Here is a 14876-nt window from a genome sequence, read left to right as displayed (position 1 = left end):
CAGTTTAGCTTTTTTCCAAAGCAAATTAAAAGGAAAAAAGCAGCCCTAGAAAATAAGTTGCCTTTATTAACACTAAAGCAACTATTTTACAGCTGTAAAAACAATATTTAAATATAGTCTCTTCCATTTTAACAGCATTGAGTACTTAAGAATAAAAGATCTTTGATCTGTTTTACAGAACTGAAAATCTCCAACTCCCAAAATTGTTCTTCTTACTAAAAACTATTTTATTTTTACACTACAACACGCACCAAATCCCGATGCTCCAAACTGACATTACAATTGAGTAGCTCTGCTACAATAGCTGCATGCCCTTCTTTAGCTGCTGAAATAAGAGCTGTCCAGTTATCCTAGAAAAAGGAAAAATCATTTTTAAGTGATATTCAATATTTCAATATAATTACCTTGTTTTTCAAGTGTTTAACCCACAACTGGAAATGCACAACCCATTAAAAAAGCTGTCCTTGGGGGAAAAAAAAAAAAAAAAAATAAAATTAAACTCATAGACTACCTGCCAGTTATACACATGAAAATACAGACCAACAACTACTCCAGATCTCCCTACCAATATCCATCACTCTCCACTCCTCAGTTCACTGCAGGTTAACGTCTTAAAAATTTTATGAAGGAAGGAACACCTACAAAGGATTAGAGCATGAGGTCAACACATTGAGAAATGCTGGGTGGGGACGAGATGGCAACCAAGACCACAGAAAATGGTGGTGGTCTGTCTCCACATACAGTGGGTGGCAGCACCCAAGGGGCTAATATGCAGGGGAATTTGGACCACAGCTTCTTAGATTCGTGATCATTTCAGGAAATAGATTTCCTCTTGCACTACACTTATCTTCCATCCACTGCTCAAAACATGTCTGGGTGTGGACTACTGTTTTGTGTGCTATACACGTATAAATATAGTAACAGTTTATATGGTAACTGTTCTTATACGTACAGGAACTCTAATGCTTAGAGTGAGTGTAATAAAATGTCTCAAAAAATACTTTTTTTTTTTTTAAATGACAGGTTTCACACCAGACCTTTCCTGGATGTCAACACTGCTACAATTAAACTAAGTGCAGAAGAAAAAAACCACACAAGCAACATCCTTTTCCTCTTTATCACTCTTCACTGGAATATACAGACCTTTCAAAACTTTTTAACACCACCTCTGTCCTATTCACCCTTTCCAGGCATCTTTCACCTAGGGTCAACCTCTTCTGCAAAGGCAGGAAGACAATTCCTAAATTCGAAACCCTTCTCTGCCACTCTTCTGGCTTCCACCTGAAATAATCCTTTAACCTAAAATCTCCCTCAGTATTTATTGAGAAACATCAAAGCCAAGCAAGAAAAAAAAAAAAAGAAAAAAAAATCCTGACATACCACAACATCACTGAGATAAGCAAAATCACCTGGACCTCATCTCTGATGCTCTATTTCTCTATTCTGCCTATCTTTTCATGTCAACTACTACCAATCCTATTATTATAGCTTTCTAGTACTAATTTCCCAGAAGAAACAGCAGCAGCATTCAGCAGAGACCCTCAGACATTTAAAACACCTTCAATAACCCTATTCTTTATGAGGAATCAAATCAGAGGAATACAGAGCCAAGCGATTTTGGATAAAATTTCTCTTATATGTCATCATATTCGACCTTTTTTTTTTTCTTCCATCCCTTCAACACTAACCTAAATTTCTTTTCTTTGCCTGCCTCTTGAAACAACTTCTTCCTCTACTGTTAGGTACCATCACATAAAGCACTAATACTTACTGCGTCTTCCAAGTTGCAATTAGCTCCCTTCTTGAGAAGCTCCTGCACAATTTCTAAATTGCCTTGCTCAGCAGCCAACATGAGTGGAGTCTGGCCATTCTGAAATCAAAATGATAGGAAAAGCGATGCATTGGGAAGTGATGCAAATGATACACATACACTGACAATAAAAGGCCAAAAACTACAGAGGAACATTGTTTCCAGTTTTTAATTGCCATTGAGAAGGAATGGTTTTCAAACCACGCAGTAAACTTGCAATAAAAATGGAGAACATGATATTAAACCCTGTCCCATAAGAGATAAAAAAACCCAAACCAAACAAAAAAAAACCAAAACATTTCAGACATTAAAAATGGCTACCAAAAAAAAAGTTACATTGTTAAATATCTTTCTTTCTGAATGATTTGTCCACTGAAGACATCTCTAATACAGCCTGTTACATCTTGAAGTAACTCAGTCACATTGTTTAGAAATTAATAAATAAATCAATCTAGCCTAGGAACCACAATGGCCGTTAAAACGTGCACACTGATTCAGAGTAACAGTAAGATTTATTGCTGAAGTCTTGGGAAAAAAAGTCAAGTTATACACCACACTTTCATCTGACAGTGTACCAAATACAGCCATCATTCCTGTCCCGTGCAACACAGGTTCTTAACAGACAGCCTCATCTCAGGGAAGATAAAAGACAGAAAAGCTGGTTTATTTGTCTTCAAGGATGTTTTAAAAGTCAGTTACAATCTGTCATCCTTCCATCAGCCTACTTCTGTGTCAGCAAACTTCTGGGATACAACTACTCTGCATGATGAACAGTAAAACATAGTAAATTTGACGATAAATTTGTTAATTTCAACAAGCTTAATAAATGAATTCCTGACGTCTCTTCTGTCTTTTCCCTGTACCATATAGAAAACTCAAGTTATCTAGTCTAAATAATGCAAAAGCTACATTAGGAGTTATATACCAGCAATTTCCCTGAAAAGAATAAAAATCAATGCACAATCAGAATAGAGTAAGATCACTAATCTTCATTAGTAGAACAGTTAACTGTAAGATTAATAAAGATATTTGATGAGTCCTTTCTGCTCTTTATGTTAAAAAAAAAATTAAAAAATCACAGAAATGCACTGATTCTTTCAAAAAAGCTTTCTGGTCCTTCAGCTATTCCCTAACTAGTCTTCACAGAATCTTCCCCATGACATTATGGATAACCAATGGTATTACTCATGACAGTATATAATGTAATCTCTATCAGTGCAACTTTTTACAGGGAGAAATTATGCTCTCATGTAAGTTTATGTTGTTATAACTACATGTTGTATATATTCAAACTGATACCTTTGCTTTTAGATTCTAAAGAGTATTTTCTATCAACAAGCAGTAGTATTTAGGTCTGGTCATAAAAAAAATTAAAAATGTTCAAAAAATCAAAAGGAAGGAAAATACTACTTTCTTCAAGAGAACAGCTCTCTCTGGAGGACAGAACAGCCATAACTTTTGCTCTTTAACATGAGTTCTTTATATGCAAGTTAATATTTTGGGAATACACATGCCAAGTGATTTGGGAAATCATGCCTCACCAATCTGACTGCCTTCTGTGATGACATCATTGGCTCAGTGGATGAAGAGCTGAGACACTGTTTATCCCATCTCTAGCAAGGATTTAGACAGTCTTACCACAACATCCACACAGACAAACTAATGAAGTACGGACTAGATAAATGGATAGTGAGGTGAACTGAAACTGGCTGCACTGCTGGGCTCAGAGGGTTGTGATCAGCAGCACAACGTCCAGCTGGAGGCCAGTCACTAGTGCAGTACCACAGAGGGGTCAATACTGGGGTCCAGTTTAACCCCTTCATTACGGACCTTGGCAATGGGACAGAGTGAACCCTCAGCACCTTCGCAGCCGATACAAAGTTAGGAGGAGTGGCTGATGCACCAGATGCTTGTGCCGACATCCAGAGGGACCTCGACAGGCTGGAGAAATGGGCCAACAGGAACCCCACTGTACTGAGTGTAGGTGTCCAGGTTTTGGTATCAGGGGAGCTGCAAGGGATCTCTGTGAAGAGAGGCTGGGACTGCCTTGTGCCAGACACAGCCAATTCCAGCTTGCCCCGAACAACCCGCCTCAGGACACAGGACTAGATAATCTACAGATGTCCCTTCCAAGCAGTGCTTTAGCAAGACATACAAAAAATCCCTATTTTAGCATGAGCATTCTTCTTACCTCCTGAACAGTTACTATTGTTATCACTGTGATCACCTTCCACAGGCAGATAACGCAAACCAAACAGAAGTATCTCTGGGCAAGAGGAGGTTGTGGATAGGAAAATTAACCCCTTCTGTAGAAAGTGTCATACAGTTGTAGACTGGCTCTAGTATTCTTACATGTAAAACTTTTTTATATGGGTACTGAAAACATCCTTCCCTCTTTGCTAGGAGATTCTCAAATACAGGTTCAATGTTTTAGCAAATCATGAAGATTTCACCAACACAAAAACAAAAGATAATTACTATGCCTGTGGCAACTTTTGAGAATCTGGATGTCAAAGAGTCTAGACACTCCACAACAATTAAATGCACATATTTCTCACAAGCATGTCAAGTACTGTATATCTGTACAACATGTCTAAGTATTGGAAAATCCAAATTATAAAGGGGCACACCTGTATCTCTTTACAAAACCATTCAGTGGTGTTGGCTTACAGATTAGCTCTCTCTTGCAGTCCGTAAGAGAACAGAAGATTCAGAATTGAAGATGCAGAAGGTACTTCAGTATCAACAGCAGAAGAGCAGAAAGAAAGGCACATCAAAGGAAACTGGAGGCTGTTAGGATCAAAGTGTATCATACAAGGCAAGCATCTATCATTAGCTGTTAAGTAATCAAAGTATCTGATATGAGAGAGAAGAATGTGCACAGGGGAAAGGACATGCAGGGAAAAGGCAGAGAGACTGAGACTCGCTCCACTTAACTGAAACTGCTGGTGTTAATCTAACAAAACCATCCATACACAAACTGACCGGAACATCCCAGTTTTTCTGGCAACTGATCACAGTCAAGACATGAAGCATTGGTAAAAATGTGCATGATCCTACCATTGGACAAGTCACTGCAGCCTGGGAGGTCCTGGCACTAGCAATTCTCAGCTTACCAGCAATGTTTTTAGACCTACTCCACTGGCACTCCCATTTTGGTATTTTGTTTTTACCCAAGAAGAAAAGACATCTTGGCAGGTCCAAAACTGGAAACAGAATTGCACTCAATGCCACTGAATTCCAATGAAGAGCTAGCAGTTGAAAAAAACTCATATCATTGATACGTACGAACAGCCCCCATCCCGCACCCTCATGGGTTTAAAACTGATGCAAACCATACATGGCTCCAGAAATTACTTTCTCCTATGCAATATATGAGAAGACTGAAAAAATTAGGTATCAGGGAAATGATCTCTGCAAAAAAGACAGTTACTGAAACCCAGGAGTGCACTTAGTCCCATCAAGAAGACAAGAAAAATTTAGAAAAGAACGTGAAAGCAGTGACACTGTTGGTAAAGTCAACACAGACTATCCATCTGATTTTGGCCACATTGTTGAGAGGAATTCCCAGCAGAGGGAACAGACTATTCCTCTTCTCAGATACACAGCATGCCAGGTGGTGAGATTCATGTGTACGCTCTGAAAGTTAAAAATTCTCCCATCTCAAATACCTCAGCATACATGCATACACAGAATGAAATGAATGTGCTGACAATAAAAGAAAACTGTCCAGACCTAATAACTACAATAAGGCTAAATTCTGTACATTCTTTTCACATTTGCATGATGCTTTTTGGTTTAGAGTAATATATGCCATTCAACTTCTTTCCAAAAATATTCTTTCCATTTTATACAGGTTTAAAAAAAAAATGCAACAGAAAATGCATTTTCCAAGACTTACTTAAAAAAAAAAAAAAGGTATGAATTGGAAAGCCAGTCTTCCATACACTACAAGGTGAGTAAAAAAACTGCCTGGGCTGTCAGACTCAATGGGTAATGGTCAACTGTTCACAATAACTCGTTCCCAGGTGGGAGGGTTTGATTTGGGGCTAACATTGTAGCCTCTTCATCAACACCCAGAACCATGAAACAGAAAGCCCTCTAGCAAATTTACAGACTGCCCCAAGCTACAGAGAGCAGCTGACATGCCAGAGGGTAGGAATGCCTTTCAGAGGAAATTCAACAGGCTGGAGAAATGGGCTGCCAACCCCCCTGCAGTTCAACAAAGGCAAACTCAAAGACTGGAACGGACAGACCCCAGGCAACAGTACTGGCTAGGGACTGCCTGCCTGGGGAGCCACGCTGCAGAAATGGGCATGGGGTCCCGATGCACAAGAAGGGCATGAGTCAGCAGTGTGCCCCTGCAGCAACGAAGGGAAATCAAATACTGGGCTGCATTAACAAGAGCACAGCTAGCCCTCTACTCAACACTGGTTGAGGCTGAATCCAGAATACAATGCCCCATTTTGGGCTCCCAACAGCGAGACTCCCAACAGCAGAGATCAACAAACTGCGGAGTCCAGCAATGGGGTCACTCAGACGGTTACGAGACTGGAGCGCAAGACATGCAAGCAGAAACTGAGAGCTGGATTTGTTCAGTCTAGAAAACAGAAGAGTAAGGGGGCATCAATATCAGTCTTACGCTACCTAGACAGAAGGGGAATCTTAGAAGACAAAAGAATATTCCTCTCAGAGACACACAACAAGAAGAGAAGAAGCAACAGTCACAAGATGCAGCAAAGGATATTCCAATAAAACATAAGGAAAATAGTTTTAAACGAAGAGTGATTAAGCACTGGAGCACTGCCCAGAGAGGCTGCAGGTTCTCCATCCTTTTGAGGACTTTCAAATTTTGCTTAAGTCCCAGCCTGATATAACAATGAAGTTAGTCCTGCAATTAGGAGGAGATTGAATCCAATGACTTCCAGAGGTCCTCTCTACCCTGAATTTTGCTATGAATCCGATTCTCTACATAAGTTGACAAGGTTCCAGTTCTACAACACTATTTAGGAAATCAGAACTAAAATAAAAATTGATGATACAAGCTGTACATCCAGATAAAACAGAAGTCCAGATGCTTACAAACCAGAAAATCTACTACGGAAGTTGAAATAAATTAGTCAAATCATCTAAACTTATTTGTAAAATATACAGAAGACTCAATAGTGCATCAAGATAACCTAAATATTAAACATTGTGCAAAACAATATAAACAGTCACTAGCAACAGACATTTGCATGAATCAAACCTCCCAAGAAACTCTCAGGTATTTTTAGGACATTATAATGAAACCACAGCACATTCACTTAAATTGCTGGTGGTGATATGCTCAAATCAGACAACAAAGCAGAAGCTAACAATTACCACGCTATCCCAGGATTCTAAACAATCCACATTTAAACTCCCTACTATGTATCAAGACTTCCTGTGTAATCCTGGTAGTCATTTAATCCTCCTGGTTACATCTAGACTTACTTTTTGGATACATATCTTTTCATCCAGATGAGCATCTGCTTGGAGTTAATTACAATACACCCACCTATTTGGATCGTGTAACAAAGTTTCTCTTGCCTGGAAACCAGGATGTGGGGGAAGAGTTGTTCTCATCCCAAGTTTCACCCCAAAATGGACAGGGCAAGAATGTACATGCAGCTGGGTCTGTGAACTAAGAAACAATTCCTAGCCACAGAAATACAGGTATAATCTCCACTCGCAAAGTAAGGACAGAGCTGCATTTTCCAGCTCAGAAGAACACTCAGAAAACAAATACAATGAAAGATGCTGAGGTGTTGACAGAAACTGAATACTGTGTGTTCAGTCTGTGCACTGGTAAGCAATCACTTGAAAATAAACCTGAAATTTGTACATTAAATAACCAGTGTGATCTCACTAATTATTCATTCTGTAACTAATAAGCTGCAATATGAAACTGACCTTTCAGAAAATAATCTTACCTCATTTCTCTCATCTACATCCCTGCATTTCTCAAGAAGCGCTTTCAGAGCAGGAACATTTCCTTCTTCTACGTAGGTCAACAGACTCTGAGTCATCAGACTTGCCATCTTCGCACCGTATTTAAAATGCTTCTATAACAAAGCTTATCTGTATTTCAGGAAAGGAAAAAAAAAAAGCAAATCATAAGTAAAAGCTATGGGAGTTAACTTTGACATTAGAAAGCATGAATTGTACATGCCAGTAAGTTATTGGTTGGGTACAAATACCTACCCTTCTCCTCAACAAAATGCTGTGGAGGCATATGCATTGAAATGTACTACATTTCAATGAAAAGTCAATTGCTTAGTCTTTCTGGTTCTTAGAAAACTACAGAAATTATTCTAATTTTTAGGTACTGTCTAAATATGTATTTTAAATGGAATGCATAGTAGTCTTTCATTTGTATAATTTTTTCTGCATATATAACATTATAGGAATACCTCTATATGTTACATACTTTATATATGCTAGTTATTTACAATATAACCCTTATCCTTTATGTACCTAAGCAGAACATTGAGACTATTCAGCATTATGAAATACAGTGATAATATCTAAATTGCAGCCATACTGAACTCTGAGAGACACCATTTATTAAATCAGTTATCACCGACTTTATCCAGACATGCCTGCATGTGATGGCACGTTGTTAACTTGCCAGTCAAACTTAACATAGCTTCTGTTGACTGATTGTATGTTTCTAACCTCTAATACGTAAGACAGGAAAGGTTTTTCTTGGTTAAGGCAGACCATTAAGAACCATTTCAGACTTCCTAAAAGGCTGTGGGCTAGTAAGTTCAGAGAACCAGTAGTATTACTGCACCAAATTTATACGCATACAGCTCCAGAAGCTGAATTATTCACTGCACCTAAATTAAGTTTCACTGGATGCAGAACAAGTCATGGGGTTAAATGCAAGATTCCATCCACCCCCACCCACCACCTTTCTCCTCACCAGCAGATGACATGATTGTTCTCTCTCTGGGTTTTTCTTGCACGATAGTGGTGTACCAACAGGGTTAAAACTCAGGCTTAGTGTTAGCTAAAGCCTACTGGTTAGGCTATTCTCTACCAGGCAGAAGCCAAAGACCAGTGGCTTTCCCAGGCAAATGTTCTCAATTTTTTTCTCACATAAAGGCAGCCAGTTAATTTTTCTGCACTCCCAACTGAAGTGGAACATTAGCCAAAAAGAGACAAGAGGAAGCCAGCAGGAACGTCACTACACTTTGTGCAAGGAAGTTAATTTAGAGATTTATATCAGACAATCCAGCCCTGCTATTAAATTGCTTAGGCAGACTGTAACAGTAACACACCATCCTTTCTCCTTTAGCAAGTAAGTATATATAGACGAACACCCTGTTGTCAGGATGTTAGACACAATCTGAGCTCTCCTGTAGCACCACAGGCATCAGATGACCCACATACAAAAATGCTTTGTTCATAAAAATGTCAGCAAAGAAGCCAACACGCCCAGTTCAGTTAAGATGACAGCAGCTCTGGGTACATGTAGAAGAACTTAAGCATACACAAATATCTAGTGACAAAAGAAACTATAAGCTACATACATTATAGGTATGCAAGCAGAAGAACGCAAGAAGAAGAAGAGAGGAAAAGGAGGGACTGTGATTCCCACTGTCACATTTGGGCTTAAAATCCAGGTTGCAGTTTAAGGGACAAATTCCAAAGAGGTTTTAGGCATCTAACTCTCCATAGTCCAAATGGCCACATACCATGTAAACATACACAAATCAAATTGTGTCATTCAGACATTATTTAAAACCAAAACCTAAAATCAGTTAAAAAAACCCTTAGATTTGACATACAAAGCACAGCAACAGTTTTACTAGGCATGGCACAAATAGCCAGTCTCTCCCACAAGTAAGTTAGAAATAAACTAAGAACACAAAAGGTCTGTCATGTTTACCATACAGTTAAAGTACCATTGTGCAAAGTGGGGTGAGCAGTGGTGTCATATAATTGTCTTCATTTAGGAGGAAGAGCTAAATGAGAGGTTGCAAACTTAAAAAAAAAACTAAACCACACCAAAAATGAAAGGTTGAAAAGAAACAGTGATTGTAGTGACTCAGTGCCCAGACACAGGCTCCTGCTGCCATTTCAGATACAAAAATACCAGAAAAGTCACCATCTTGCCTGGCATCCAGCTGCCAGTCCAGACCAGCCACCTCCCTTATGGCCTGCGCCAGTATCTTACAGCCCTATGCAGATGTCTTGGATATTCTCAGGCACCTAAAATGATGTTAGATATTCACATGCAGGCACCTAAATTCCTCCCATCATTTTTTACAGATTTTGACAGAAATTCATGAAACATGACTTGCCGCTAGCTCCACTGCTACCACAGACATTTTCTGATTTCCCTGTGCAGGGTCGCAGCTTCTCTCCTGTAGCTTTATCTTAAATCCCCAAACTATCTTCCATACCAAATGCCAAATTGAAAACTATATTAAAAATCCTCAGCAAAACATGACTACAATGTCTCCCAAGTGAATTAAACTCTGCAGTTGCTATCAAAATTTCACCAATCAATTCTTAGCTAGTGTGAAAAGGAAAAAAGTATTCAGCATTGCTTCCTCCTCAAAGTAAGATTCTTCCCTTGATGTTCCCTACTGTTGTATTTCAAAAAGGCAAAGGCAGCCCTGCTGCGCTGTAGATAAGTATCCTGCTTCAGAAATCATTACTTGAACTCCCAGGTATCGAGACAGCACAGCTTCTGCCTTAATGTAGATCTGAATCCTTGCAGGCAACTTAAACCTTTGACTAACAGCAAAATACCTGACGCTAAAGAATGCATCCAGAGCTGCATTTACAAACCCCATGTTAATATTACTTTTTTAAAATGAAAAAAGCTTTGTAGGGGTGAACTATTTGTCACCTACACTACACTGTTACATAATATCCCCTTCTTAGAATTAATAATGGTCTATTTTATAAAAACAAAACCAAGTATCGTAATTATGAATTTTATATCCTCATGCTTTCATTTGCCACTTTTCAGGCAAGCTTCTTAGAGCATCCAAAAGATTAAGATCACTGGAGGGCTTTAGGAAAGCACTGTTTAGGGAGTCAGCAACAGAAATTTCGATTTAAAATTCAACCTGAATTCACCAGGCTAATCTATTTATAAGTATTCTTCTCATCCTTAAACAAACCCACAAAAAAAAGCAGTAAACATGTCTGAAATTAGGCTGAAGTTCATTCATGATATTTTCACTCATGACAGCAACTTAATATAAACTGAGCACAACCACAGTGCATCTTTTTATTAAACAAGACTTATGTTATTATGTTATGAAAATTAAGCACTGTACTCAAAGTCCATGCGGGTGCTGGACACTAAGGTGTGATTTCTTCCAATGCTTAAGATTTCTTTTAAATTATCACAAATGCATTGAAGCAAGACTCTGAAGTACAGTCTTGAGCTAGATAAGTAACTCTATTCTGGCCGCTCCAATGGCAAAAGCTCCTGAAATATATATTCATACACTTTTCAAAACAAACAAGCCTAGAACAAAAAAAACCCTCAATGGCTCATCCTTTACCAAAAAAAAGGAGAACAACTTAATCCCTGCCTAATTTCATAAATCTAGTGCAAAACTAGTACCATTCAAGAATATCCAATACATATATGGTCCTCAATTGCTCAATTAACAGTATTTACTTTGTTCTTTGACACAGCAGAAGTATTTTCACCATCTGTAACAACACCAGGAGCCCATTTGGAAGTTGATCCCCTTTCAACAAGGATTAATGCTGTTACTTTTTCTCCCACCAAAGCAAGCCAATTCCCAGCCCACGAACCAGCTCTTCATTCACAATCCAAACTTCCAAGCTTAGAAATCTCACAATGCCCTTGGGCTGCAAATCCTGATATTTTATAAGACTAACAACGCATCAAGAAGGATGAAAAGATATATTAAGAGCACAAATGCTCAGGTGAAGGCAACGTTTGCACAAGGATTAACCTGTTTTTTAAGGCGCTCACATCCTAGCTGAAGCAGATGTTATCACTGTTTTGGAAAGACGGCAAAAATTTGCTGATTTACAAAAATTTAGTTTCTCTCAACTGCACCAATACTGACTGCAGAGATGCTGATAACTCAAATCTGCAAATATTTAATGTACCCTCAGAATCTCATACAGTTTCTAACTAGATTAAAAAAATATCACTACACACAAAATTTTCCAAATATCACCATCTTTTTCATCATTCTCCCCCATTTTTTTATCATTCTCTCCCATTTTTTTTAATTCTGTGAGCTGTGATCATTTATGAATAAATATCAAAATTGGTCAACAAACACTAGTGTTATTGAGAATACTTCCTTTTCTCGTTTTGTTTTCAATAGGTAAAGATCATAGTGACTTACATAAAATTCATACTTTTCATCATACGATGAAAAAAAATTGTCACCTTCTTATTAACATGTTTCCTTCTATTTCCAGGTACAAAAGCTACCTTCCCAACATGCAATACTGTGGTAGATCTTTCAGTTAACAGTAAAAGGAAATAATTACAGTGCTGCTGAAATCTGGGCATGTACTAATCAGATACAGAAACATGCAGTACTGTGCCCTTAAGAACTGGAAATGCCATCCTTCCAAATTAAAATTTAAAGAACCGTGGAATACAGATGAATTGTACATATAAAATTTGTTACAAAAGACTAACATAAGTCAATTTCATATTCTCACACATTTTTATACTTTATGATGGCATGAAAAATGAAAAACAAATTGGAACATCACCTTTACTCATGCTGCAGAGAATCTTGCTGACACAAGTATTACCCACCCCTTATGACACCTTATTGTAATTACTTGCTAAATAGACATACTTCATAAACATTAAGAGATCACAAGTCGGGCATCACATGAAGCAGTAAATATTTTTAACTATTCTTTCTACAGGAACTGAGTTAACCAAGATTCTGTTTAAAGAACAAATTTTCAAAACAGTTGAAGCAAGCCTCTAAAATATTGATTTCTGGTATTCAGAGGCAGAAAGAAATAACAAATCTAAGCTTTCATAAGTGGTCTACCCCCACATCTCTTCTCCAACACCTAAAGTTCCAGTATGACTAATGACTTCATGCTGATTTTCAGCTTTTCCTTATTTATCTGGGAACATTTATTCTACTTCTCTTAGCCACACTCCTGTTAACCAGATGAGAAACATTTTAATAGACTACCTTATTTTTTCATTACTTTATATCAAAGAACAAATAGTATAACTAAAAAACATTAAAAGACACAAAAGGATAACTAAGATAGAGACACAGACATTATTATTTTGAAACTTGTAACAAACAGAACTAAAAAGTTTACACAAAAAGAGATCCCTATGGTTGTAACCATTATTACAGTACACTGTAAGAATTAGGGAAAACTGGAGATACGCAAGTCATTCTTTTCCATCTTAGGCACTCAAGACGACAGCCATTTCCAAATTTTGTAGTGAGGGGATTTTTATTTTTTTTAAATAAAACAACTGAGACTAGAGATTACATCCAAAATACCAGAAAGATGCAAACACATATTTAAACAAAAAGTCATCATTGTCATCTGATAGCAACTATCAGATATGTCTACGTTCTACCCTGGTTAAAAAGATCAGTTAAAAGAAAGGTTTTGTGAAGTAACTGGCAGTGAGATTTATCAGAGAAAGTAGTCTACCTTTAAGACTGAATTTAAGTGTGGTCAATGAACAAAAAAGTATTGCTAAGCACATCTGAATTCCAAGAGAAAATTCCACTCCTATAAAAATACAAAACAATCCTACAAAATACTATTTCAGGTATCAAATACTTTAAATGAAAGAAAGTAAACAAAACCAGGTATCACCATTAAGCTTTTTAAAAAAATCACACCAACCAATATAAATCAATTCTGTCAAAACCTGTACGAAACACACAAAAGTTCATTGAGAAAGTCTACAATATCATCTTACGCTATCTCATAAAGCCAAGGCATTTCTCTGTATCATAAGATCAAGGGTTTGTTAGTCACAGCCACAAGATCTATGACAAAATCTAACTTTGGAAGTATTTTCACTTAAGGAAAAAGTCAGTTGTGATGATGATTTCTTTGTTAAAAAGATTTTAAAACTAATATGGCCATGTTTCAGAAGCTGTGGTCACAGAGGACTTCAGGTAGATTTGAATTTCTTGGTAACTGAGTTACTTTAAATAACCACCACTGCAGAAAAAAGAACAAATGTCTAGTCAATAGACAAACACATGGGTTTTCTTATGCATTCTGACGTGATAAAAAAACTCCTTTAAATCCTTCCATTTCTTTATTACTTGACAAGGGGGTGGAGGGAGTGTCAGATAATTACTTTCATGATTCAAACACTTTTCCAGCAAAAAACATATTACTCCAGCATGAATCCTTTGTCAAAAGTTACAGATGGGAATGCACTCACCCCAACGAATTTTTCAGCATATACGAGAAGTAACAAAGCCCCGTCCTTAAGGGATTTTGCTATTCAAGCTCAACTTCTTCAGTGGTGCCCAGTGACAGGGCCAGAGGCAAAGGGCACAAACTGGAGCACAGGAGGTGCCGTCGGAACATCAGGAAACACGTTGTTACTGTGAGAGCGACCCAGCGCTGGCACAGGTTGCCCAGGGAGACTGTGGAGTCTCCATCCTTGGAGATGCACAAAAGCCGCCCGGACGCGGTCCTGAGCAGCCAGCTGCGGGCGGCCCTGCTTGAGCAGGGGTCTGGACCAGATGACCCCGAGCTCCCTCCCAACCTCAACCGTTCCGCGATTCTTCACCTCGGAAATCAGACGCCACACTCTCCTGACGGGTCGAGCTCTTATCTCTCTTTCCGAGTCAAGCAAAGGAGAGAAAAACGGTACAGGCGGCTCCCCCACCCCCGGGGCGGAGCTGACAGCGACACCCGGCCGTGCCCGCGGCAGCCCACGGGCCGTTTTATCTCCTGTACGATGTCCCCGCCGACCACAAAGAGGGCCCCGGCCGCCCGTCGCACACAGCGCTGCCGGAGCCCCAGGGGCTGGCCAGGGCGGAGCGGCCCGGGCGCCGCCGCT

At 38.7% G+C, this 14876-nt stretch overlaps 1 protein-coding gene across 3 annotated transcripts in view; it reads right to left on the bottom strand.

The window, feature by feature from the left end:
* The window catches only part of KIDINS220 (kinase D-interacting substrate, 220kDa), an 80385-nt gene that overhangs the window by 65177 nt on the left and 332 nt on the right, over window positions 1–14876 (bottom strand). For all 3 annotated transcript variants that reach the window (XM_010566696.1, XM_010566697.1, XM_010566698.1), the window contains exons 2-4: window positions 7765–7912; window positions 1772–1870; window positions 252–350 (exon numbers count right to left, since the gene is read on the bottom strand). In XM_010566696.1, the coding sequence (XP_010564998.1) occupies window positions 252–350; window positions 1772–1870; window positions 7765–7872 (306 nt within the window). In that variant the 5' untranslated portion in view covers window positions 7873–7912. The remainder of the gene's footprint in view (window positions 1–251; window positions 351–1771; window positions 1871–7764; window positions 7913–14876) is intronic.

This window comes from Haliaeetus leucocephalus, unplaced genomic scaffold (genome assembly GCF_000737465.1).
Source record: "Haliaeetus leucocephalus isolate CR32 unplaced genomic scaffold, Haliaeetus_leucocephalus-4.0 Scaffold217, whole genome shotgun sequence".
NCBI lineage: Eukaryota > Metazoa > Chordata > Aves > Accipitriformes > Accipitridae > Haliaeetus > Haliaeetus leucocephalus.
The sequence above is the reverse complement of the archived record's forward strand: the minus strand, read 5'-3'. Positions and strand labels throughout refer to the sequence as shown.